General features: G+C 40.5%; 1 protein-coding gene across 3 annotated transcripts in view; it reads left to right on the top strand.

Annotated features, from left to right (window-relative positions):
* TAOK3 (TAO kinase 3) overlaps positions 1–27,494 on the top strand; it is a 189,789-nt gene that overhangs the window by 159,553 nt on the left and 2,742 nt on the right. For all 3 annotated transcript variants that reach the window (XM_032654499.1, XM_032654501.1, XM_032654500.1), the window contains 5 exons: positions 5,583–5,819; positions 7,522–7,650; positions 11,275–11,478; positions 19,294–19,533; positions 21,294–21,506. In XM_032654499.1, the coding sequence (XP_032510390.1) occupies positions 5,583–5,819; positions 7,522–7,650; positions 11,275–11,478; positions 19,294–19,533; positions 21,294–21,506 (1,023 nt within the window). The remainder of the gene's footprint in view (positions 1–5,582; positions 5,820–7,521; positions 7,651–11,274; positions 11,479–19,293; positions 19,534–21,293; positions 21,507–27,494) is intronic.

Here is a 27,494-nt window from a genome sequence, read left to right as displayed (position 1 = left end):
TGTAACAAAGGACCTTCATACCAGAGGAAACCCTGAGGAAACTTTAGAATTATATATATATATATATGTGTGTGTGTGTGTGTGTATATATACATGTATATTATGATAATTTAAGTGTAAAGATTATTGACCTTATTTTGAAAAATTAGGGAAAGGAAGGGCATTTCATGGAATCTCTTACTTTATCCTTTTTCTTCTTCTGTTTGAAAGTTCACATTGCGCTGATATGTTATATGAGGAAAGGAGTTGTTTATATAGTTCTTTGGAATTACTACTCATCTGACTTCTTCGGCTTTTGAGATGTGCCTTCCTTGAGTTTTTGTTGTTGGTGAATGGAGATCCTAACATTTTAATTAGATTAGTGACCCATGGGAGTGTTTTCAGCTATTGTTATATCTGATGTCATCTCCTAAAATTTCATTGTGTCCTGGGTCACCAGCACTTCCCATAGTAGAAGTTACTATAGAGAGCACCAAGGCCATATCTATAATACAGTTCAGCTTCTGGCCTTCTTTTAAAGGAATTCTCACTAGAATGCAGTGGTCTTACTACACATGTGAATTTATGTTAGAATGCACATTAGGGAGAGGAGCATGAAACTCTTAATTTCTAATACCGATAAAGCATGTAAGAGAAAATTATTATTGTTCTATCCATTCAAATATAGGATCTTTGGCTTTACCAGATTCAATAGAAAAGCTCATGTAAAAATGGAATCTTCACTTGCTTTGTAAAAATGTAACATAATCATTGAGCTAATTGTGAAATTGTATACCTAAATGAGTCTGATAGATGAGCATAAAAATATTAGAGCCTCAGCAGTAAATGCTACTGTTTCACCTCTCATGTGCCCTGCTGTTCTGTTTCTAAATGCTTGAAAATGTGTTCTCTCCCTGAATAGTGTACCAGAGGCTGCTTATCAGAATATTGCATATCTCCTCTTTCCTTATTCTTGGCTTTTTCATCTCACTAAGATCATTGCTGATATTGTTTTTCACTTGTGCTACTGCCCAACCCACATGACCAAAGTCTCTCAATAAACGTGTTGAATGAATAAATGAATGAATGAGTAAATGAAGTCTCTTCCAGTCCTGTTATCACAGGAGAATTTGGATTTATAAGTGTGCATTTCAAAGTTGCTCATGTCAGTTTTCTGTGTAAGGCAGAATTGCCTGATCAGTCATTACTTTCATTATGAATTTAAAACATTTTTTCCCCTAGGTGTTCTAAAGAGTGGAATGTCAGATTTCTGATGCCAAAATGTGACTCATTGTATTCTTTTTAAGAACTTGCTATAAATTTTATTTGTTCTAAGTGCTGAGGTAGCCAGTTTTATCATATGCATTATTTTGTTTCTTACACATAACTAATCTTATAAGTTGACTTTGATCTCTTAAGAGGGTAACATTATCAGCCACCCTCCTCCTCTTTTATCTTCAGTAAGTTGCTTATTAGCCTTCTAGTGCAGTGTTCTGTACTTGGTAGGCATACAGTACACTTTGGATGAAGTGGTTTGTTTTAGGGCCAAATTTTGCTGGAATTTAAGTAGGGTGTAGAATGCAATGGATGTAGAAACTTCCTGAAAAAAGTTCAGCCTTCCTTTATGGTTCTTTATTTTTATATATTATTCCAGGTATATGAAATAGTTAATTCAGAGTTTGAAATTATATATACTTGTAATCCACAACCTGGATATAAGTACAGTTTTATTGTTAAACTGGCCTTTCTCTTGGATCCACTTCTGGTCTATGTCCCCATCACCAGAAATGCTTAGTTGAGGGGGAACAGGAACCTATTACTCTTAGCTTGGCAGAAGAAGGAAACCAACCCAAATAGAACATCTCCTGTGTGTCAGACACCTTGCTAGGCACAAGTGTTATCTCATCATAGCAATAGCTCCTCTTCAAGATTTTGAGAGACTTCAAGAAGTTATATGTAATTTGCCCAAGATCAGTTATATAGTGAGGGATGGAATGAGATTTGTCTCCTAGCAACCTACTAAGTGTGGCAAGATGATGCTGCCCATTTTTCATTGATCACATTTTTGAGACTACCATTGTAAAAGCCAGTCACTACATTTCTATAAGTTCCTCAAATTTTTAGAGTTATTCAGTTTGTAATTTAGACTTAACTCTCTCCAGCACTCACTTTTTTGGGTGTTTGATTTCCTCTATTACTTTTTAACAGAAAGCTTCATTTCTTTTCTGCCTTGGTGATGTGAATTTCCTCAGGCAATTCAAGAGCCTAGGACCTTAGTTCAAATCCCAGGCTTTATAAAAATTAAAAAGGTAAATTACATGTGAAAGCACATTGTATAAACCATAAAGCATGATTAAAATCATGAGCTATTTTTAATTCTGTTGACCAAATAGCATATTCATAAGCCATGAAGTATAAACTTAAAACACACATGGAAAAAAAAAACACACATGGTATACATAACTGTATAATAATATATTTTTATATATTTCATGTTAGACTTCATGAACAAACTGTTGTTATACTTTTATTTAAATTCATCTATCTAGCTTGAGCGTGGAATTCTAAAACTCAGTATCTCTAAATGTACCTAAAAAGACAATTACTTTGAAACTTAGAAATTATAGTTGTAACAAATGAGAGGTGATATATTACAAGTTTAAGAAAGTGATTATCCAAATTATGGGAAGCATTCTCATTTACAAGCAAAATGTCTCTCCTGGCATTCAGTGCTGTACAATGATAGCATGGTGAGCTTGTATTTTGTCTCTGCCACATGCTTGTATGATCTGGTATGCGGTAGGACCACCCTCTTCACAGGGACTCACCCACCAATTAGGATAGAAAATGTTCTTGACACAAGTCATTTCCATTTTATCTTGGGGCTGCCTGGTTTAAGGAAATGGCCATCCTGAGGATATTTTATGGACCACAAGCCAGTCAAACATTCTGCCGGCAAGTTTTAAATGTGTCATGATGGCTGTAGAGTGTGCCATGCCTCAGCTTTGGGAATCTGATTAAAGAAGGGATGCTCAAATAAGAAAAAATAAATTTATGGGTAAAACACGTCTCAAACCCATTACCCAAGAACAGACACTTTACTGCCATATTTGTCTGAAAAAGAAGTGAATGCAAAAAGGACTAAATGGTATCCTTTCTGTGATTGGAATGTTTTTTCCCTGTAATTAAACTTCAGAAAGGCACAAGTATAAGAAAGTGAAACACATGCATTGTTTCAAACTACTTCCTCCTTAAATCATGAAATAAGTACTTTAAAAAAAAGTTATAATGATGACAAAACATTATTATTTTCTGTAGAGTTTTAGGTGCCTCTTTGGTGATACTATCCCTTTTTTTTTTTTTCCTTTGTCTTGAAGTATCTTCTGTTCTTACTTCTCATCCTTAAAGAAGATTGTCCTTTAGAAAAGAGAAATGAATATAAGAAACCTAGTGTTAGGTTCAGCTGGAAAGGTTTCAAAGTTCGGCTTATGTTTAATGGTATACTTTGATAATACTATCCAGTTACGGAATAGTACTCTCTTGATAGTAAGGACTCAGTCTAGTATGCAGGGATACCTTCTAAAAAGAGCAAAGAAACAAACTGTTCTTTGTACAAAATGCACTTTGACCCACAAACTGAAAATAGTAGAAAGAATTAATAGCAGCATGAAAATTTCCAGTAAAACTTGTTTGAGGGTTAGGTTGGGGAGAAGTGTCTTATAGTAGTAGATCAGAGTGACTGAATTACTTAGTGTAAAACAAAACTAAAGTGATAATTGTGTAATTAAGGTTTTCTACTAAAATAGGGATGATTAGAAGGAAGTGAACAGGACAATAATGAGGGGTTGTAAATTAAAGGAAGGACTGGAAAATGGGAAAAGGTTTAATAGAAAGAAACAGGAGATGCCAAAATTTACATTTGCAATCTTCAGTTTGTTGGATATTCACTTGAGAATGGATTAAGGAAAAATTACTAGGAAAAGTAACCATCTGGGGCTTCCCTGGTGGCGAAGTGGTTGAGAGTCCGCCTGCCGATGCAGGGGACACGGGTACGGGTTCGTGCCCCGGTCCAGGAAGATCCCACATGCCGCAGAGCAGCTGGGCCTGTGAGCCATGGCCGCTGAGCCTGCGTGTCCGGAGCCTGTGCTCTGCAACGGGAGAGGCCACAACAGTGAGAGGCCCGCGTACCGCAAAAAAAAAGTAACCATCCAAAATTGATAGAAATCTTTTCTCCTCTTTAGGAGACCATGGGAGTGTATATAATTTGTTAATATCACTTTTGTGGGGAAGGGGAGGAAGGAGATAGATGATTTAAAAGGAGAGAGCTCGCTTTCACTCTCGCTCCGTTCGTGTTAAGAATCGGAAATAAATCTTGTTCAAACTATTTTAAAGGATATTCAAGATTCCTATGACTGTTAGAGACATGATCTTTAAAAAGAAACAAATAAGCAATATGCTATAGTGCAGCGCTTCCCAACCAGAGGGATTTTGCCCGTCAGGGGACATTTGGCAATGTCTACAGACATTTTTTTTTTTTAGAATTTTTATTTATTTATTTATTTGTTTATTTTTGGCTGTGTTGGGTCTTCGTTTCTATGCGAGGGCTTTCTCTAGTTGCAGTGAGTGGGGGCCACTCTTCATCGCGGTGCGCAGGCCTCTCACTGTCGCGACCTCTTGTTGCGGAGCACAAGCTCCAGACGCACAGGCTCAGTAGTCGTGGCTCACGGGCCTAGTTGCTCCGCGGCATGTGGGATCTTCCCAGACCAGGGCTCGAACCCGCGTCCCCTGCATTGGCAGGGAGATTCTCAACCACTGCACCACCAGGGAAGCCCGACATTTTAAATATTGTCTTGACTTGGGACGTGCTACTGGCATCTGGTGGGTAGGCCAGGGATGCTGCTAAACATCGTACAATGCACAAGATAGCCTCTCAAAACCAAGAATTACCTGGCTATTGTCAGTAGTGCCAGGGTTGACAAATCCTGGTGTAGTGGAAATAGCATGGGTCTGCATCTAGCTCTAATCCTTATTAGCTATGTGACCTTCAGGATATACATTATGATATATCAAAAATGTGTAAAGGGGCTTTCCTGGTGGCACAGTGGTTGAGAGTCTGCCTGCCGATGCAGGGGACACGGGTTCATGCCCCGGTCCGGGAAGATCCCACATGCCGCGGAGCGACTGGGCCCGTGAGCCATGGCCGCTGAGCCTGCGCGTCCGGAGCCTGTGCTCCACAACGGGAGAGGCCGCAACAGTGAGAGGCCTGCGTACCACCAAAAAAAAAAAAAAAGTGTAAATATATTTTGGCTGAATGAATATATTAATCCCCTTAAGTCTCAATTTCTTCATCTATAAAACGGTGGCATTAACACCTACCTTATGAGTGAATAGACTGAATAAGTGAATGAGATGGTTTGTAAGATTAGAGATAATATAAAGAGTACCCAACTCAGTGCCTGGTACATGTGAGTGTTCAGGAAATGGTAATTAAATTGATGGTGACAGTGAGAAATAAAATTATGCCAGAGGGTCCTTCTGCTTTGCCTGAAAGTTTCTCTTCCACGAATCTGGTTACCTGAGTTCTGTTCCCCAACCCAAATCAGGTTACACGACAGATCCATGAGCATGAGCAGGAGAACGAGTTGCGGGAACAGATGTCAGGTTATAAGCGGATGCGGCGCCAGCACCAGAAGCAGCTGATCGCCCTGGAGAATAAGCTGAAGGCTGAGATGGACGAGCACCGCCTCAAGCTACAGAAGGAGGTGGAGACACATGCCAACAACTCGTCCATCGAGCTGGAGAAGCTGGCCAAGAAGCAAGTGGCTATCATAGAAAAGGAGGTCAGTATGCGCACACATGCCCTCCTGCCACAGCCAAGCCTGTTCCAGTCCGCAGCATCCTGCGAGCTGGAGGCGGGAGTGGTGTGCTTTTTGGGGATGGAGAGACAGTACTGCTTTGGGGAAGGGGGGTCCAGGTTTTATTGGGGCTACTTAAAATTGTCATTAAAAGTTAAGAAAGTAACTGAAAGTATATATTGCATTCTTGTCCATTCAGATATATTCTGAGCATCAGTCCCCTGATGGGGGTGTGATACACATAAAAAGAACCAACATGCTTCTATCCTATGGAAACTTGCACCCCTCAGGTCTGTTACTGTGCCTGCCTCACCCACAGTCCTCTTCAAAAGAAAACTGCTCTACAAATAGTCCCTTTTAGTGGCGATAATCCCTGCCTACAGCTGATTGGGCTAGGGATGGGCACCTGACCAATGGCAGCAAGTAATTGATCTGGCTACTGCTTGGGTCTTCTAGGGACCATCTCTCTTTCCCATCCAGGTTCTACTAATTTTAAAAACAGACAAGAAGGTAATGGAGATTGAGTCAAAATATCACTTTATTACTGATAAATATTAGATAGGAGAAGTGATTTATATCTGAATGGAAACAGGCCTAATAATACCAAACAAAATTAAACAGACTTGCCCACCTAGGCACTGGCAGTGCTAAACCAGTCGCCTTCCCCATCCCCACCCCCGATGAGACTTACATAGTATGGAAAAGCTGGGGTGAATTTGTGCTCCCTGGGGATGGAGTGGCTGGGGACAGGGTGCCAGGAGTGTTTCAGTAATTACTCTCTCTCTCTCTACGTGGAAGGAAACATCAGAATTGTAGAAGCATTCCCCCAAACAGCCATCAACCTATGAGGCAGTCTGGCATGTAAACCTCTGCCCAAACAGGGGCGATGTTGATTAAATAAACCAGTCAGAGTCTTTCCTGGGAATTTGATTTGGTAAATATGTGGAAAGAATTGTTCATAATGGAAAAGTTGTTGATAATAGAAGCTAAAGGTGAAAAGATCCATAGAAAGAACCATAAAGCATACTTCTCTCTCTGTTCCCTAAGTATCTCATCGTACATATGTGCTTCGTCTAGATGGTTCCCTGAAACTTAGATTTGGTTGCTTTCTTTTGATTGGGTCATCTTTTGTTTGGTCTGTTTTCTATCCATTTAGGAGCCCCCAAAATGTCCTGATATCCAACTATTGTGGATTATAGCAGATGCCTCAGGAAGCAAAATGTCATTAACTTTGCCTATTATACTAAAGATGACCCCATTCAAAAATCTGATAGTTGAAATAACCAATTAGAGAGTTAAGTTCTTGGAAAAAAACTGGCCAGTCATCGTTATTTATCCATTTTTATAATTTAACCCTTAGGCCACCAACAATATGATAAAAATCTTTTATTATAATCCTTAGTTCACCTTTCATACCGTGTATTTTGTATGTGTTCAATAAAACATGTTTATGGTTTACCTTCATGTTTTTCCCATAATTGGGAATATATTTTTCACTGGTAAAAATTTCAATTTGTTTTTCTTGTCTGTTTAAGATACAGGAGATTCAAAACAGGCATTTACTTATCTGTGTTTTCATTGTTTGTTCAAAAACACTTTTGCACTCTTTTAATGCATTCGAGAATATAGACAGCTGAATTCTGTATGAAGAACAATTCATCCTATATTACATTTGTTATTTTATCAGGCAAAGGTAGCTGCAGCAGATGAGAAGAAGTTCCAGCAACAGATCTTGGCCCAGCAGAAGAAAGACTTGACAACTTTCTTAGAAAGTCAGAAGAAGCAATATAAGATTTGTAAGGAAAAAATAAAAGAGGTAAGAATACCGATAGTTTGTAGTCATCAAGTTGCCATTAGAACGGCTGGAACTTGAAATTGCTTCGTCTTACATTGTGATCAATAGTGTAACCCATTGATTCTCAAACTTTCCAGTAGAATCACCTGAAGTGGTTATTAAAACAGATTGCTAACCTACCACTAAATTTTCTGATTCAGTGGATCTGGGGTGAAGTTTGAAATGTGCATTTCTAACAAGTTCCCACGTGATGCTGATGGCGCTGGTCCACGCACCACACTTCAGAAACCATTGGCCTAACTCTAATGTATTCTTGCCTACTTCTGGTTTGTTCTCCACACTTCAGCCAGTGGTCTTTTCAAACCATGAGTCTCATCATATCACTTCATGATTTTAATATTCATTGGCTTCCCATTGCTCTTAGGATAGATCAAAATACTAGAAGTCCATATGTGGTCAGTTACCTGCCTCCCCTCCACTCTCGTCTCACGCCAACGTTCCCCCCACCTGCTTACCCCGCCCCTGACTTAGTGCTGCTTCTGCCACTGTGGTCGCTTTTGGCTCCTCAAACTCATCAAGCTCTGACCTTCTCCACCGTCTTTGCTCTCACTCTTCCCTCCACCAGGGTGCTCTCCCCACCCCCACTTCCAGTCCCTTCCCAACCTCCTTGTAAGACTAAGGATTGCTTATTAGTACCATAACTTAAATTTCACTTCCCCAGGGAAGCCTTTGCTTGACTGCCTTGACCAAGACAGGTGCTTCTGGTTTTACAACACTAATTTTCAATCATATATATATGATTGGAAAATATATATATATATATATTTTTTTTTTTAGTGATTATTTGAGCTATTTTACCCTACTAGACAGTAAGCAGTCAGAGAAAAGACCATGTCTTTTTTTTTTTTCTTGGCTCATGACTGTATCCCTGTGTCTGGTACATGTGAATATTTGATAAATGAGTGACTAATTCTTGAATGTTTGGTTGACGACCTCTAGTGGACTTAGAGAGTCCCCTTGAAGAATTGCAGTTTGATCTTAAAGCTCAAATTTCTTTACTTCTCCTTTTACCAGTACTTACAGGTGAATTGCCTGCAGTTCCATAGACTTTCCTCCTCATGAAACTTAGGACTTCTTATTTGTGGACTAGTAGTGTTTTAAGGTTTAATAGCATTCAGATGGGACATTGATTTAATGTATGAAATCATTCATTTGAGCTCATATTCTAAGTTAACAATATGGGACTTAGCAAGATTCCTCTCCAATTCTTTTTTAATTAGGAAGTGAAAGCAAGCGGGTTGGGGTGAGCCTCAGGATCTTTTGCCCTGCCCAGATGAATCACTGGTAATTGTTGGAACCAACAGAAATTTGTATCTGCTCCACACTGCCAGAATGGAAAGAATCTCTGACACTGTAAGGTCTAGAAAACCAGGTTGTAGAGAAAAATAGCCAAACCAAGAAGGTTCACATGCTCTCCATTTTCTTTTAGTTATTGTTTGATCTTGATTATTATATCATAATAGAAAGATGTTGCTGGATCACAGAGATAACCTTGATTTTTCAATAAGAAATTTTGGAATTTTCTCAACTGAAGATTTTCTAATTTCTAACTCCATGTGTTCACTCATGCTCTGGAGGCCATACTTTATGGCTGCAGCCACTATTTTGAGCATTTGTACCACTAAGGTATTTGGAGATTTGCATGAACTCCATCTTTAGAAGGTTTTCCCACAGAACAGCATTCAAAAGTCCCCACTCTGTCCTCAGGAATAGGGCTATTTTTGGTTCACCATACTCAGTTTTATGAGTTTTAGAGACCACAGGCCTAAATGTATAAGACCTTCAACATGCTCATGGAGAAAAACAAGCCTACAGCCAATTTAAGATCGCCTTTATAAGCCTTTCTATGCAAAGCTAGTATTACTCCTTATGAAGTAAAGCTTAGTTCAGGCTATTGAAAATGGCATGTATGTTTAGATATTGATATAAAAGATATCATCCTTGGGATGCAAAACAATATCCGTTACCCCTGCTGTTGATAGATGACAGGGGCTTGGGCAATACAGAATGATGAATGGTCCAGAAATAATTTATCCTTGATTTTGGAGTGAATTTTTATGATCGTATTTGAATTTGGGTGTGCAACACAGTGGTTAATGCCAGACCTAGGATTGAAGTCACAGCATCGAGAGATGAGTCCGCCAGCCTTCCTGTGCTGATCCCAGCTTACTCCGTGCTGCAGACAGCTCTTGCTCTCATTGATTCTAATATTTCACTTGAGATTTCACTGGAACAGGAAAGTTGAATGCTGATTTACAAAGACTTCTTGGCTAAGTGCAAAAACAATCTAAGTAGTGTGTGATGGCCATATCACAAAACATCAAGTAAAATAGCTATTAGTAATTAAAGGAGATTTCAACTGAGTAGTTAACCAAGTATTATAGGTCTAGCTTGTGAGTGTGAACAGTATGAACAAAGAAGGGTGCCCTGTACTTTCTCTAAAAGTGGTCTTCTTACTTTCCCCATAGACTAACATCTTCTTAACTGTTCTGATTTATTGCGTTCTTCCCTTTACCCATATGGTCTGAAACAATTATGAACTTTCTCCTTTTGAAAATACAGGTGGTGTATTTACCCTCTAATATCAAATAAAGAATGCTCATTCCTGAAATTCAAACTAGTGACATTTGCAGCATTACCTCCTGTCTGTGACATCTGCCTACTTCTCTCCATCTTGTCACCACCTCCTCTGTCTAAGCCCCGATCGTCTCTCGCCTGGACCTTTGCAATAGCTTCCTAGCTGTCTCCGTGGACGTGCTCTTGCCTCCTTCATCCTGTTCTCCATGTGGCAGCCAGAATCGTCTTTTTCGAATACGCCTCGTTATGACACCCCCACACGTATATAAAATGCGTTTCCCCTGTGCCAAAACTCAGCGCCCTTGACCTGGCCTGTAAGGTCCGGTAACGGTCCTGCCTGCCTGTCCAGCCTCATCTCATGTCACGCTGCACCACCCACCCTGGCCTCCTGTCGGTTCCTTGATCGTACCATGTTTCCATTAACCCACCCGAAGGGTTTTGCTCAGGCTGTTTCCTCTGCCCGGGGTATTCTTCCCTCTCCTTTCTCGCTGGTTAATTCCTACAGATTTTTCAAATTTCAGCTTAGCTTTTACCAAGATCAAATATTTTTTATTCAGCATCCTTTGAACCAAGTACTTAAGCTGCACGGTAGTTATCACGGTAATCTTCAGTTCATTTCTGTGGTTCTTTGATTGATTTTTGATTCTAGACTGTAAAGCCCCATGGTGGCAGATACCATATTCTTTTGCTCACCATTGTATCCTTGTGCCTTGCACAGTGCCTGTTGCACGATAGGAACTCAATAAGTGTGTGTTGATTTAATGAGTGAACTCATAATTTCTGAGCATGAGAAGCCGAAGACATGAAAACTAACAAGTCTCCTTCTCAATTGATAAGAAAAAAGGGAGGTGGGGGGGAGTGTGTGTGCAACACCAAGCCTTTCTGACCTTACATTCTCAATTGCTTTCAAAATAATTTAATCTGCATTGCAATGAGCTATTATATTTCTTTTTGCCTGATGAGACTGGCATGTTTTGGGGGGTTTTGTTTTTGTCTGCTTTTGTAAAGGAGATGAATGAGGACCATAGCACACCCAAGAAAGAAAAGCAGGAGCGGATATCCAAGCATAAAGAGAACTTGCAGCACACACAGGCTGAAGAGGAAGCCCACCTTCTCACTCAGCAGAGACTGTACTACGATAAAAACTGTCGTTTCTTCAAGAGGAAAATAATGATCAAGCGGCATGAGGTGGAGCAGCAGAACATTCGGGAGGTATTTATTTTGTTCGTAACCACTGTCACTGACTTAAAAAGCAGTAAGCTTTGTGAGGACCATGACCGTGTCTGTCTTGTCCGTTCCTATATCCTTAACCTGTACAGGCATCAGTGCAGTCTGTGCCAGACACAAAGTGGGTACACAAAAGTGCCAGGGAATGAATTTACCACTGATAAGAGAAAGCCCATTTATAGAACAAGGAATCAACCTTTTCCAAGTAAATGTAATAGAATTTTCTCGAACATGTGGTGGAGAATCAAAAGAAGTAGAATAGAGAATTTTTGCTTTTAGCCTATTTGTCAAAGACTTGCGTTTTTGTGACTCTCCATGAAACACTTAAATAACATAATGGTGCTCTACAGTTATGTTAATTCATTCCGTCATCCAGCACTTAGGAGTGCCTTCTTTGTGCCAGGCACTGTGCTAGAGATGCCAGGGCTATTGAGAAGCCATCCTCCCTGCCTTCAAGTAGCCCGAAGTCTAAGAGGGGAAACAGACATGTAACAGACTAATTACAATGTAATGTATTAGGTTTAGTAATAGATATAAATAAACTCTCACAGGCATATAGTCATGAAAGGGCTTGGAGGATTCCATGATTGATGGGGAGTTGAGTGTTCTGGGAGTGTGGAGTGGAGTGTCAGAACAGGAGTAGTGGGAAGCAGGATAGAGAGCCTTGATTCTTAAGGCAAGACTTTTAGATTTCTGCCTGAAGGCAGTTGCATGGGTGTGAGAGGGTTTTAAGCAGAGGAATGACAATGAGAGTTCTTTATTTTGAAGAATTGTTGCCTCAGTGTGAGGGTAGCCTAGAGTGGTGAGAAGTAAAGTACACTGAGGTCAGTTAGGGATGCCCTTTCTCTAGTTCCACCTGGAAGAAGCAGTGAGGATAGAGATTAGATCTGACTGACATTTCTGAAGCAGAACTGACAGTAATTCAAACCAAATGCTGTGAGAATTTCAGAAGAAGGAGGAGTCAAAAATGAATTCAGAGTTTCTAATTTGGGAAATTGGACGAATATGATGTTATTCACTGAGATGAGGAATACAGAATGTGAATCGGTTGCAGATGCAAAGTTCAGTAGGAAATCATTGTGACCTGGAGTAATCCGAGAAGCCCTCAAATGAGCTAGCACATTGGTAGAAACATCAAAGTTGGATAAATATCAAGTGTTAGCCTGCATGAGGGAAACAAGCCCTTCAGGCACATTTAATGGGAATGTGAATTGGTGTAAGCTTTTTGGAGAGCAGTATTCAAATGGGAGGAAAAAAGGGTGGAGCAAACTAAAATTTATTGAACACATGTAATCATGGGCCAGGCTCAGGCTCTATCTGTGTTATCTCATCTTATTGGAAGAGAAAGAAACTAAACATTTTCAAGCCAGGCAGCGAGTGATATGGCTAAAATTCTACTTTACAGAGATTAGCCCAGTTTGGTGGTGATGCACAGATTGATTTTTAGAGCGTGCATTGTCAATGGGGGCAATATTGCCCCCCCAGGGGGTCCGTTAAAAATGGGTTCTTGTGGGGGAGGGGGTCTTAGGTATTACAATGTCTTGTGCCCCTCTGAAGGGCCATAGTACATGAAAAGCTATACAGTGTATCTGTGGTGTTAACATTTCAGAGGTGAGGATGATCTGGAAAGGGGGAAGTCTAAAAAGGCTCCTGATGGGGACAGTAATAGGGGAAAAACAGGTTGAGAAACATCAGTTAGAGGGAAGAAACTAGAAACAAAGAGATCAGGTGGTAGGAATAGGGTATAGACAAAGATAATGGTGGTAGCTGGCAAAAGAGAGATGGGTTTTAAACATTTGAAGTATAAAATAAACAGGACTTGGCATACAATAGGATATGAGAGAAAAGATGAGGGTAGAATTAAAGTTATTTCTAGGGTTTAAGACTTGGGGAAATGTAGATTTGGGCAGAAACAGAGAAGCTTAGAGAGAGGTATTGATAAGAAACTGATTAATTCAGTACGACACAAGTTGAGTTTGTTAGAAGGCTAAAAAGTCCAAATCAGAAAGTCCAATAGCGAGTTGGAAACAAGGTATTTGGGATTCTTTTTCGTCTGGCAATTATTATTTTTATTCTAGTGTCATGTATTTGGAAGAAGTCCGAAGCTAAGGGGGCAATTAGTGCCAATAAAAGCTATAGAAGATAATTATTCCCAAAAATGATAGAAACCACATTCATAACTTCGTAAGTATCAGGTTCTAACCAATGGAGTGAAGAATAACTAACTATACCAAGGTTTATTTCTTAAGAGTCTAGATTTTTTTCTTTGTTTAGTCTTATTCCAGAGCTGCCTCAGTGAAAATGTTCAAAGGTATTTTTCTTCTATTTACAAAAGTAATAAAAGAACATTGAAAAAAGACAAATATAGAAAAATACTGAGTAGTGAAAAGTGCTTGATAATCCCATCCCACCCACTTTCTACCCTGAGACAGTCACCATTAATTTGGCAGATATATTTCCAGATTTTTTTCAGGTGTGCATGTATACACACATACAGCTTATATATTATATATAACTTTAACTTTACAAAAATAAGATTACATTAGTACCAGTGGGTTTATTTGATTTGCAAGCAATAGAAACAAACTCTGGCTGACGTAGCATGCAAAGGAATTTATTGGAAGGATATGGGCTGAAGACCCATAGCTGGAAAAGATGAAGAATCAAGCTGGGAAAGCAACTTCCGTGACCTAGAGGGCAAGAGCTAATGGACATTCCTCAAGACCTTGCCATTTGGATGTACCTCCTCCAGCCGTGTTTCATCTTTGTATCATTTCTGCTTAAGACTCAAATTCCTAGGAGAGATAGAACGTGATTAGGTAATGTGCTTATTCCCTTACTCAATAGTGTCTCTGATTCCAGATAGGGTGGAGTAGCTTCTCAAGCAAAAAGAGGAGCGTGTTAACAACAGAAGGGGAAATGGATACTGAACCTACAAAAATGTCCACTATACTGTTTCATAACTCCCTTCTTTTGTATTTTTTTTCATTTACTATCTAGGACATATAACTCTGCCTCATTCTTTTTAACCATCAATAGTATTTGGGTGGGGGGGGGTATGGCTATAGAATAATTTATTTAATGAGGTACTTCTTGTTGGATATTTTGTTGAAGTTATGCAGTGTTACTAACAATGCTACAGAGAACATCTTTGTATACATCTTTTTACATGTATGCAAGTACTTTGTAGGATATAGTATTCTCAGGAGTAGAATTTCTGGGTCAGAGTGTATATACCTAAATTTTTAATAGATATTGCCAAATTGCCCTCTAAGGGTTTATAACTCCCACCAGCAAAGACTACCTATTTTCCTCTGCCTTTGCCAAAACTGAGTATTACCAGTCCTTTTTGTTAATGAAAACATTTAAAAGGATCACCATAGGGCTTCCCTGGTGGCGCAGTGGTTGAGAGTCTGCCTGCCGATGCAGGGGACACGGGTTCGTGCCCCGGTCCGGAAAGATCCCACATGCTGTGGAGCGGCTGGGCCCGTGAGCCATGGCCGCTGAGCCTGCACGTCCGGAGCCTGTGCTCCGCAACGGGAGAGGCCACAACAGTGAGAGGCCCGCGTACCGCAAAAAAAAAAAAAAAAAAAAAAAAAAAAAAAAAAGGATCACCATAGGCTGAGTTGAGCCTCTTCTTCTATCATCACTATACACAGATGCTCACTATTTTCTAACCAGTTACACAACTAAGACCTGAAGCTAAGAAAGTATTAAATGTCATATGCTAACAACATCTCCACTTAAATTTTGAATTCTAGTTCTTACTCAGTGTTGGTGGGCATGAACACAAACATTTTGATTTGAGTCAGATCACTTGCTTTTAAAGAAGTCAATAGTGCTTCCATTGAAACTTAAATAGAATGCTTGGATCGTGGTTGGGAAGGGTTTATTAGGGAATACACCCTGGTTCCACATCTTATGCAGGAGGTAGGTTCAAATGATGTGTATGGAAATGTGTTTCTTGGCCATGGTGTATGACCATGGCCGTATGTTGTATGTATGTTTCAACCCTAAGCTCACACCCAGCCTGGCGAGATGCTCACTGTATGTGATGTGGGCAGGGGAACGTGAGCCACGTGCCTCTCATCTCACGCTCCCTCCAAGGCGTATGTACATGGAATGCACTGGTGGGCAGAATCACCTGTACCATGAAATTTGTTTTTGTGTTTTTGCTCAACTCATTTTATTGAATGTGTATAAGCTAGAAGTACATATGATGTGGCTCTACTGTATATTGTGTCATTTTGACAGATGAAGCAACCATTGCATGGTGTCCAGATAGAGCAGAAGAATTTTCTTCAGAATATAGTATTCCAGACTGAAAAAGCATAAAACAGGAAAACATAAGCCATTCATTTGAACATTTTTAGTGGAAAACATTGAAAATCCAAAAACCTGAGTTTTAGCCTCAGTTCTACTTTATAGAAATTATATGATCTTTTGTTAGCCTCTCAAATGCCTTACTATCATATATAAAAGGGGTAAATCCTAACAATTCTTAACCACTGCATAGCGTTGCAACTAGGATTGAACAAGATATATGAAATCACTTTAAAAATTGAAAGCACATTACACATTATTATGTAGGTACAGCAATGGGCTCTTTTTTTTTTAAAAAAATTTTATTTATTTATTTTTTTAATATGTGGTCTTAATTAATTATTTATTTATTTTTGGCTGTGTTGGGTCTTCGTTTCTATGCGAGGGCTTACTCTAGTTGCGGCAAGTGGGGGCCACTCTTCCTCTTGGTGCGGCGGGCCTCTCACTATCGCAGCCTCTCTTGTTGCGGAGCACAGGCTCCAGACGCGCAGGCTCAGTAGTCGTGGCTCACGGGCCTAGTTGCTCTGCGGCATGTGGGATCTTCCCAGACCAGGGCTCGAACCCATGTCCCCTGCATTGGCAGGCAGATTCTCAACCACTGCGCCACCAGGGAAGCCCCAGCAATGGGCTCTTAATAAGCCGAATAATGTTTTTATCCCATGGTGTAAAATATTATAGGCAGCTTACCAACTTACATCTCAGCAGCTCAGATGTATGAATTAAAGGTAATTAATTAAAGGTAATTTCTATTGCAGTTGTAATAGAAAAACCATTTCAGTATCATGTTTCTGTCACTTTTTAAATAGTTTATAAAATCTAGATTTGTTATTATATGCCAGATATTCACTTCTGAATACAGAAAAATAATAATGACATTTATATATCCCGAAGCATTTTCTTATGGTCTTTTCTTTCATCTTCACAAGAATGGTAGTTCACAATGGGTACTACTGATATTATCTTCACTTTACACCTGAGGAAACTAAAATGTAGATTTAAAGTCTTGCCCAATGCCATACATAATGAGTCAGCGGAAAAGCTGAAACTGACTCACACCCTGAATTATTTTTCCATTGATTCTCAAACTTTAGTATATATCATAATTACCTGGATGGCATGTTATGAACTCTGGTTTCTTCCAGGTAATTCTGATGCAGGTATTCTTTGGTCAACATCCTGAAGCATTCCATTAAACACAAAGAGAAGCATTCATTTTCTTCTGAAAGTGTTGTTTGCTTTATATGTTTTTAACCCCCCGTGAGTTTCTGGGCTTTGGACAGCTCAGACTCAGTGTGAAATTCTCCATTTAGGAAAATGTGTGGAATGTATAAATGCCCAATATTGGGACTCCTGGTCCTCAGAGATTGAAAATGATAGAGTGATCTAGGAACAGAATCTTCAGCCATTGAAAGGGCTTTCCTTGGTTTTAGTCTCTGAGAAGAGCTCACCATCCTTTGGTGCCACCTAGGGGCCGGTTAGTGATTTTTAAAAGAAGACATTTGATGGTCCAGGTAAGGAAGGAAAAGAAAAACATGAGAGAGGATTGGGGGAGATCCTCTGGAGGTTATCTTTTACTCCTTATAACAAATGAAATGGCATTTATACTTCAGATATTTCCCCACTAGAAAATAAGCCCTTGGTGGGGATGTACTTGTTCACTGCCCCATTCTTAGTGCTTAAAACAGTGCCTGACACATAGGAAGTATTCAACAAATGTTTGTTGAATGAATAAATAAATGAATGATTAACAACTTTGCTCCAGTAACAGATGCTGTGCTGTTTAAAGGACTTCTCTTCAAATGGCTGGAAGGCTCAAATACGCAAGATATTCTCAACCATGCCAGTACACAAATGTTACTGATATCTCTATGAAAATGATCTTGCATTTTCTCCCATAGCAGATGCCATTGGAAAAGAGAGGCACCCTATTGTTCTGATTTAAAGTTCAGCTCAAGGGCTTTCTGCTTTCCTTGCCCTTCTTAACTAGTAGTAATAACACCCTTTTCGGAAATCTTACAGCATAAAATCTTCACCTCTTTTAATATCACTTATCACTTCCAACCTTGCACTTTTTAAAAAAAATTTTACACATAAAACTTATTTCCCTGTATTAATCAAGCTTCTTTTGTTTGCGTGTTACTAAAATTTATTTGAGCTGGCTTAAACCAAAACCAGGGGGTTTGCTACAGAGATATAGGAATGTTTCATAAAACCCAGTAGCAGTCATACAGCTGGACCTACAAGGAGAGCTTAGAACCAGTCAGGAACTTGGGCATCAGTATATTCCCTGCACTTCTTTCTTTTTCGTTCTTCTTGCTCTGAAGCCCAGCTTTCTCTAATCCTCAGCCCTCATAGCAACGGGTGGCTACCACATATGTTGTTTTTTTGTGCCCCTCAATTCTAGCCACATGGAGATTAACTGTCCCTGAATCCAAATTCCCAGGAGAGAAGATAGATTGATTCAGTTTGCTGTGAGCTGAGGATATACTTCAATAAATGTCTATTACAGTTCCCTGTTAAACAGAATGTTAGCAAGTTGAGCACCGAGTGATGGCTTAGTAAATATTTTTATGTACCCAGAGCACGCATGGTTCAGATCTTTGATATAGTGCCATTTAGGAAATATTCTTGAACTGGGGAATGAAAAAACTTCACCCAACTTCCTCCCTCTTTTTTTTTTTCTGGTTTCCTTTCTTTCCCCCTTCGACAAAAGAGAGAGAAAGACATGAGTAAAACTGGGAGGAACAGAATGATTAGATCTAGAAATGACCAAACAGATGGTAATGGAAAAGATGAAAGGGGAGAGATCTCATCTGCTTTTTCCCAGTGAGCCCTGACCTCTGAGATTCTGAAAAATAGATAGTTGGCCTACTTCTGATACATGCAAAAACAGGGTGTTTCCCAGAAAACTAGGAACACTGAAGACATTATCAGTTTAATCCAGCGATTCTCAACTCTGACTGCATATTTAGATCCAGCTAGAGAACTCTTAAAACTATTGACATCAGGGTCCCATTCCAGACAGTTATCAGAATTTCAGGTTATAGGACTTAGGCATCTTACGTTTTAAAAACTTCCTCACATGATTTTAATGGGCAACCAGCCAGGATTGAGAACCGCTGGCCTAACTAAAGAAATACTTATTTAGACCCATGCATAACACATCACCTAATTAAGATTCACAACAGCCCTTTGAGGTAAGAAGGGGTCAGGTAGGATAACAGTAATCCCATTTTACGGGTAGAGTAGTTGTGGTGGCTGTGAAGTTCCCCACTTGAAAGTGATGGATCCACATACAGAACCTCTGTCTCCAGGGATTGTTCATCTAGTCTCATTAAGTCATGCTGCCAAACACTAACGGGCTTAATTAAGAGACAGTTAATAGTGCCATTCCTTGCCTTCCCTCACCGAGTGGTGCCTTCCCTCCAGTTTGTCTCCATTCATCTCTCTCCGTGTATCTTTTCTTCCTGAATGCAGGAACTAAATAAAAAGAGGACACAGAAGGAGATGGAGCATGCCATGCTGATCCGGCACGACGAGTCCACCCGAGAGCTCGAGTACAGGCAGCTGCACACATTACAGAAACTCCGCATGGATCTGATCCGGCTACAGCACCAGACTGAACTGGAAAACCAGCTGGAGTACAATAAGAGGCGAGAAAGGGAACTGCACAGAAAGCATGTCATGGAACTTCGGCAACAGCCAAAAAACTTAAAGGTGAGAGGAAATTTCCCAATTTATGCTCCAGGACACAGCCAGGTTGGATCAATGGTTCCTACACCTGGATGACTGTCAAGAGTCACCTGGGAAACTTCATAAAATTACAAATTTCAGGACCCCACAGCTACTGAATCAGAATCTCCAGAGTCTGGGTATAACAGACTCCTAAAGAGATGTTGCAGGGCAATATGATCTCTCCATTTCTTCTTTGTATCTATGCAATTTCTCTGACCCCTTCATGACCTTCCCTCTCTAAAATTATAAGACATGGACTAATAGCAGTCCATGGTTCTAATCCCAGGAAATGAGGAAGTTACCTGACAGGAATGTAGCAGATAAATTGTATCAGTCATGCCAGTCAGAATTGGCTGTAGCTACCTTGAGTGCTATTCTATTGAGAAAGACTCTAAAGCCACATCCACACTTAGTAAGGGAAAGTATGATTTATTAGTGACATCTGTCCTGGGCATGGGAATTGGGACTGATATGCCAGACATTTATTATCCCTGCACTAGAAATACGGAACTCCTTTGGCCTGCACTCCTCCAGAGAATTTTAGCTGACTGCTAGTTAACAAGCTATATGGAATAAGCCATTGCTATTTGTCAAGGGAGTCACTGTCAATGTTGACAAAGATATAAGGCCAACTTCAACCGCACTGGCCTTCTTCCTTTCTAGCCAGATTCTAACCTAATTAGTGATCCTTGTCATCAAAACCCCTCCATGTGTTCATGAAATGTACATGTGACTATCAGGCAACCTGATGGAATGCCTTCTGGGCTTATAATAGTAAACCCCACCTCATCCTTGCCAAAATGCATATTTGAGGGCTTCCCTGGTGGCGCAGTGGTTGAGAGTCCGCCTGCCGATGCAGGGGACACGGGTTTGTGTCCCGGTCCGGGAAGATCCCACATGCCGCGGAGCGGCTGGGCCCGTGAGCCATGGCCGCTGAGCCTGCGCGTCCGGAGCCTGTGCTCCGCAACGGGAGAGGCTAAAACAGTGAGAGGCCCGTGTGACGCAAAAAAAAAAAAAAAGAAAAAAATGCATATTTGATATTGCTACATGCAAGTAGTGGAAATGGGTTATGATATAAAGTATAATCCAGTGTTGCCCTTTATTGATTTTTCAAGGAAACACAGAGCAGTGAGAGATGGCTCATACATTGCCATCCCCTTTCTTACTTGGAAGTGGAGGAAAACAGTTAAAGGGGGAGGGGGAGGGGCAACAAACAATAGAAGACACTGAAGATTTTGACCAGGAAACCACTGAAATAATGAGCAATCTTTTAACAAACTAATCTTCATAGTATTCCAGAGTCTTCTTAGAGTTGTGATCTTGTAACAATTCATTTTTAAAAATCTATTTGTAAATTCAAAACTACTTCTGTTCATTTGATATAAAACCAAAGTATTTTAGGGAGGGTGGGAGGGAGGGAGACGCAAGAGGGAAGAAATATGGGAACACATGTATACGTATAAATGATTCACTTTGTTATAAAGCAGAAAGTAACACACCATTGTAAAGCAATTATACTCCAATAAAGATGTTAAAATAAACAAACAAACAAAACCCAAAGTATTGGTAGAGTTAACACCTGTCTGTGACACATGTATTATTTTCGTTATTACTGACTAGTAACGTGGGTCACTGCACCAAAAGACAGTTGGTCTCAGCACCTATATTGTATCGTGAGAATGGAAGGCTTTCTGTATTTACTAATGTGTCTTTATTTTCCTTTTGTCACTTTTTCTATACAGGCCATGGAAATGCAAATTAAAAAACAGTTTCAGGACACTTGCAAAGTACAGACCAAACAGTATAAAGCACTCAAGAATCACCAGTTGGAAGTTACTCCAAAGAATGAGCACAAAACAATCTTAAAGACACTGAAAGATGAGCAGACGAGAAAACTTGCCATTTTGGCAGAGCAGTATGAACAGAGTATAAATGAAATGATGGCCTCTCAAGCGGTAAGTGGTTAGGTTCGGTGCCACGGCTTCAAGAGCTTTGGGAATCAAGAAAATTCAAGATCCAGCCTTTTGGTCCCAAGATGATTCTTGCGCACATTTAGGATATTGGTGTTTTTCTGCCCAGAGAACTGAAGGAAATGACGACGCTGAATAAAGCCAAGCCAGAGCGGATACTTGCTGGAGTGTGTCTTATAAGATGGAACTTGAGGAATAACATGCTAAATCAGACCTGTGGCACATAGGGACTTTGAGGGCAAGATGTGATAGATATTGCATGTAATATCATACTCTCATTCATCAAAGATCGCACAACTAATGTCAGGCGCAAATGAATAGACACACAGACACATTCATTAGGTAAACTTTTACTAAACATCTGTGCTCAGCCCTCTGCTGGGCTCAGAGATGGAGTGATGAGCTAGAGAGATGGCAATGGTCCCTTTCCTCACACTTCTGTCAGTCAAGTAAGGAGGTCAGATAATTAAGCAATAAAAATAAAACATAAAAGTGCTTTGAAGTAGTAGGTGACAGAGGCTATGGGAGGAGGAGGAGGAACAACTAGTCTGGTCTAGGGAATGCTTCCCTGCAAGAGCCAAGAAGCATGAAGGAATTTATTGAAGCAAACAGGTTCCATGGAAAAGGGCCTACACACTTTTCCAAAAGATGGATAGTGTACATTTGGGGACTGAAAGAACTTTGATATGAGCCCAAAGTTAAAGGAGGAGGATTGTGGGAGCCCAAAATGGAGACGTCATAAAGGTCTTGGCAGCCAGGGATGGGAGCTTGCCTGGTAATTCAGTGAAGATTTCACAAGGAGATGAATCTTAAAGGGTAATAGTTGATCAGACAAGCAGAAATGGAAAAGTTATTCCTGGCAGACGATACAGTATATATGAAGACTCAAAGGCCTAAAAGAGGATGGCACGTTTGAGAAACAATGAGTAGTTGATATGGCAGGAGTATAACGGGCAGCTGGTGGATAGTCAGGGGTCAGAGCCTCAAAGCTGGGAGTGTGGACATTATTCTATCAGCAATAGAGAGCTGCTAAAGCCTGTTTTAAGAAGGAAAGTGACAGAATCAGATGTGTGCTATAGAAAGATACTGGCAGTAATGTGGCAAATATAGGTAAGGAGACCTGTTAGGAAGCTATTATAATAGTCCAGGAAAAAAAAAAATGAAGGCATGAACTAAGAGAGAACATGCTAATGGAAGTGGTGAGAAGGGAGAGAAGGATTTGATAAATATTTACGAGTAGAATAGATAGAACTTAGGGACCAATTTGAGAGGTAGGTTTGATAACAGTGGAACAGGTCATGATTTTACCAAGACAGAAAAATGGAAGGAGGGGTGAGTTTGGATGGATGTCTAGAAGATACTTGACTCATTATCTGAGCTCTGTGGGTATCTAGGTAGAGAGGTACAGAGATGGAAATCTGTAGTTCAACAAGGTGTCAGGATTAACATCAAAAAGTTAGTCATTGTTACATGGGGGCAGTTGTAGCTATTCGGAATATCTGAGATCTCCTACGGATAGGAGATAGTATTAAAGAGGAAGAGGACTCAGGACAGAGTTGTGGGCATCAACATTTGAGGGCTGAGTAGAAGGTGGACCAAAGAAGATGAATAGCCAGGGGTCAGAGCCTCAAAAGAGAGTATGTCACAGAAGCCAGAACAAAAGTTTCTAGTTGATGATTTCACATGTTGCAGAGAAACCATTTGGGCCCAGCAGTGGCTTTGTCCATTGTTTGTCACAGACCGTGGAGTGGTGGAAATGGAAGACATTCTAAATAGATTGAAAACGTGATTATAAAGTGAGATAGAAACTGTAAGTGAGACTGCTTTCCCCAGATTCTTGTCAGTGAAAAAAAGGAGAAAGAGAGCTATAGCTAGAGGAAGAGACAGTTAAAAGAGGTCTTCGATTAATTGGGAAAGGCTTAAACATGCCCTTAGCTGAGGATCGGAGCCAGTGTATTTCATTCATTCATTCATTTATCCAATAAGTATTTATTGAGTGCCTCTACTGTGTCCCAGGCACCCAGGAATACTGTGGTGAATAAGACAGTCATCGATCATGTCTTCATGGAATCTATAGAAGAGTGGAGGAAACAGACGTTGGAGAAGTCTATGTGTAACAGCAGAGCAAGGGCAGTGTGCCCACTGAGTGTAAACCAAGAGAGCTAGGCTGGTCTGGAGAGTCAGGAAAGGCCTCTCAGATACAATGATTATTTAAGCTGCAGTGTAGGGAGCACATTCTAGGCAAAAGGAACTACATTTGTAAAGATGGGAAAGACCATTGCACTTTTAAAGAACTCAAGTCCATTGTGTTTGGAATATAGAGAATGAGGAGGAAACTAACATGAGAATAAGATGAGAGGGGTAAACGGGGACAAGATCATACAGGGGCTTGTAAGCCTTCTTAAGAATTTTGATCTTTATCCTAAAGGCAGTGAGAAGCCATTGAAGAGTATTAAGGAGGAGACTGACATCAAATTTGCATTTTTGAATGATCACTCTGGAGACACGTGGAGAATGGCCTGGGAGATGACAAGCGTGGGTGTAAGGCCATCATTTATACGGTTGCTGCCTTTACCTGGGTGTGAGGGAGTGGTGGCCAGACTCAAGAGGGGACAGTCAGGATGAAGCAGAAAGTGACTCAGTTTGAGAGCTAGGCAGGAGGTGGAACTAGGAGCATTTAGTAACAGACTGAACGGGAGAATGAGATGGTGAGGATGACTCCCAGTCTCTAGTTTGAGCAAAATGGTAGATGGTGCCATTTATCTATATGGTAAAAAAGGAATTGGAGATTGGGAAAGTGGGAAGGGAAATATGGTTAGTTAATATTAACCATGTTGAGCTTGAGGCTGGGAAATATCCAGATGCAGATACCTCGTGTAGAGTGGATAAGCTAGCCTGGACCTCAGAAGAGAAGGCTGAAATAGAGGTGTAGATGCGGGAGTCATTTGCATAAACATGGTAATTGAAGCCTTTGGAATAGATGAGATTCCTTAGGAAGGGCAGTTAGAGGGAGAAGAGCGCCCATGACAAAGTCCTGAAGAACACCCACATGTAATGGCCCAATAAGGTAGGGAGTAGCTGGAAAGGAGGAGAGGGAGGGAAAAACCGAAAGGGTGTGGTGTCTCAGAAAACTAGAGAGTTCTGGAAGGAAGGGGCAGTCCACAATATCAGATGTCGCTGGGAGGACAGGCAAGATAAGGACCTCTCCAGGATGGTTATCAGTGACCCTCCTGTGAGCAATAGAAGGGGAGGTGTAGGAACAGAATGAGGAGTGCAGACAGGGCTTAAAGGTAAGGAGAAGGGGAGAGAGTTGGTAGGGACATAAAGGTTGATGGGATTTTGGTTTTGTTCATGTTTGTATTCTCAGCATCTGCTACAATGCCCGGCATACAACAGGTGCTCAATGAATGTTATATAAGATGCGAGAGAACAGGATCAGGAGTATAGGTTCATGATTGCTCTTGAATAAAAGGAAAGAAATAACCCTTCCTTCTGAGGCAGGGAGGAGATAAAAGTACAGATGATAATTACGGCAGTCCTTTACTGCCCGCTTACCACGTGCCAGGCACTGTTGAATTTTATGTGTTATTTCATTTTTGTGAAATCCCTTTGACCTTTGAAGTAGTTACTTTTTTTTTTTTTTTTTTGCGGTATGCGGGCCTCTCACTGTTGTGGACTCTCCCGTTGCGGAGCACAGGCTCCGGACGCACAGGCTCAGCGGCCATGGCTCACAGGCCCAGCCACTCCGCGGCATGTGGGATCTTCCCGGACTGGGGCACAAACCCGTGTCCCCTGCATCGGCAGGCGGACTCTCAACCACTGCGCCACCAGGGAAGCCCTGAAGTAGTTACTTTTTTAACCCTAATTTACCTGTGAGGAAACTGAGGTTTATTGAAGTCAAGTCACTTGCTTAGGGCAAGGGTTGGCAAACTTTTTCTGTAAAGGGGCAGGTGGTAAATATTTTAGGCTTTGTGGACCAACAGAGTCTCTGTCACAACTACTCAACTCAGCTATTGTAGTACAAAAGCAGTCATAGATAATATATAAATGAATGAGCATGTCTGTGTTCCAGGAAAACTTCATTTACAAAAATAGGCAGCAAGCCAGATTTGACTCTTGGTCCATGGTGTACCAACTCTTGACTTAGAGGGTCACTTAGTGGTACGTAGCTAGTGGTGGACCTACGATTTGAACCCTGTTTGGGGAGACCCTGTAAGCCTATATGCCTGGCCACTACTACATTATGCTGCTTCTGTCACATCCTTTTCTTGAGTTTAATCCAATAGAGGGAACAGCCACGAGATTTACCTATACTTTTATAAAACTTTTTAATGGATTTGGTATGTGCAACTTTGGGGGGTGATGAATACCAAATACTGGAATATCCCCTGATTTCTAGACTGGCACTTCTTTAGAGTCAGAGCTGGTACAGAATAACACAGTTACTGACATTAATAATAGAATGCCAGAAATAAGAGAAGATGGGGGTGTTTTCAGTGGTCTAAATTGCCTGTAGAATGAGCCTCTCACCTACTTGGCCAGGGCTCATAACAATTAACCAAGCCAAGTAGAAAAGAATAGACTTTCATTCCCTTTATTGGTAAGAAACCTCCCATATCAAGAGGGAATTGATAGCAATCTCCTTGGGAGCCAGTAATCCCTTTGGCATTTATCTGTGAAGCTGTTGCGGCTGCAGACTGGCTGTTCGTTGTGTCTAGTGTCTCTTCTCCCTTCACCTCTCATTGGGAAATGAGAAGAGCAGCATCCTCTCTAGTGGATTTTAGTGAAAGCTGGTTAGGGCTAATTATTAGAAAGTACCTTGGAAATACGATTCCATTATTTATTTTGTGTTCATTTGACATAGTATATTTCTCCAAAGCACTAAAGAAGACACTATGCAAATAACTTTCTAAAACTATTCTAATAACATTTCAAAAAGTCATAACTATCGAGATATTAAGAAATGTTATTGTCACAAATTGTACAGAAGAGGGAAGGCAGCCTAAGGTGGAGAATAGGTATCTTGGCAAAGTGGTCTCAATGGAAACATGCGGATATACTCAGGGTAGACAGACTAATTCAAGGGTTCTAATCTCATAGTTCCCAGCTGAACTGAGGGCCTGCTAAATCTAGACCAAACCAAGTCTGGTGGGACAGGAGGGTCTTCATCCCTGAACACAGTCCTGCTAATGGCCCTAAATCTTCAGCTGTGCTCATTGAAAGGCTGGCATTTCTGCTGGCTGGCTTGGTCCATTCCCCACACAGGATCAGTATCCTGGTGTGTAATACAAAGTACAGGTGCTACAGGGAGCAAGGGAAAAACTTTATCTGGATTTCACTGTTTCAAACCAGAATACACCCCGTAAGATTATCAAGGCTACCTTCTGTGGGGAAGAAATTTTGAACCACTTGAGTTTTAGATGGCTGGCCATAAGGATAAAGTAAAGCCAATGTTATAGGGACCAACTTTACTTGCTAGGAGCGTAATGGTACTGTGGTATTCCTCAAATGTTATGGAGATTGGACTCATTTTTTTTAGCGCTAAGGATATCTAAATGTATAATGGTTTGGGGGTTAAAGATACGTAAATATGGAAATGGTTAGTCAAAATAGTGATAACACCGGCTATTTACTGACCCTTTGGTATACATCAAGAACTATGCCTGGGATTTTATATGAATTCTTTCATTTAATTCTCATACCAGTCTTAGACAATAGGAACTATTATTGTTATTTTCTTGAGATGAAGAAAATGAGACTTGGAGATGTTAATTAACTTGCCGAGGTAACACACCTAAGTGAATGGTGGGGCTGGAATTCCAGCTCAGGAGTTTGCCTCCAAAGCCCACAGGCTTAATTACTGGAGTGTGGAGCCTTCCTGACTCCTGCTAGTGTGGTTTTAAGAAAACCAGTTTTCCTTAAGAATGTTTTTGTTTTCTTAAGAATGTTCTAAGAAAAGGAAGTGTTTTTAGA

This window comes from Phocoena sinus, chromosome 14 (assembly GCF_008692025.1).
Source record: "Phocoena sinus isolate mPhoSin1 chromosome 14, mPhoSin1.pri, whole genome shotgun sequence".
NCBI classification, from domain to species: Eukaryota; Metazoa; Chordata; class Mammalia; order Artiodactyla; family Phocoenidae; genus Phocoena; species Phocoena sinus.
The sequence above is the reverse complement of the archived record's forward strand: the minus strand, read 5'-3'. Positions and strand labels throughout refer to the sequence as shown.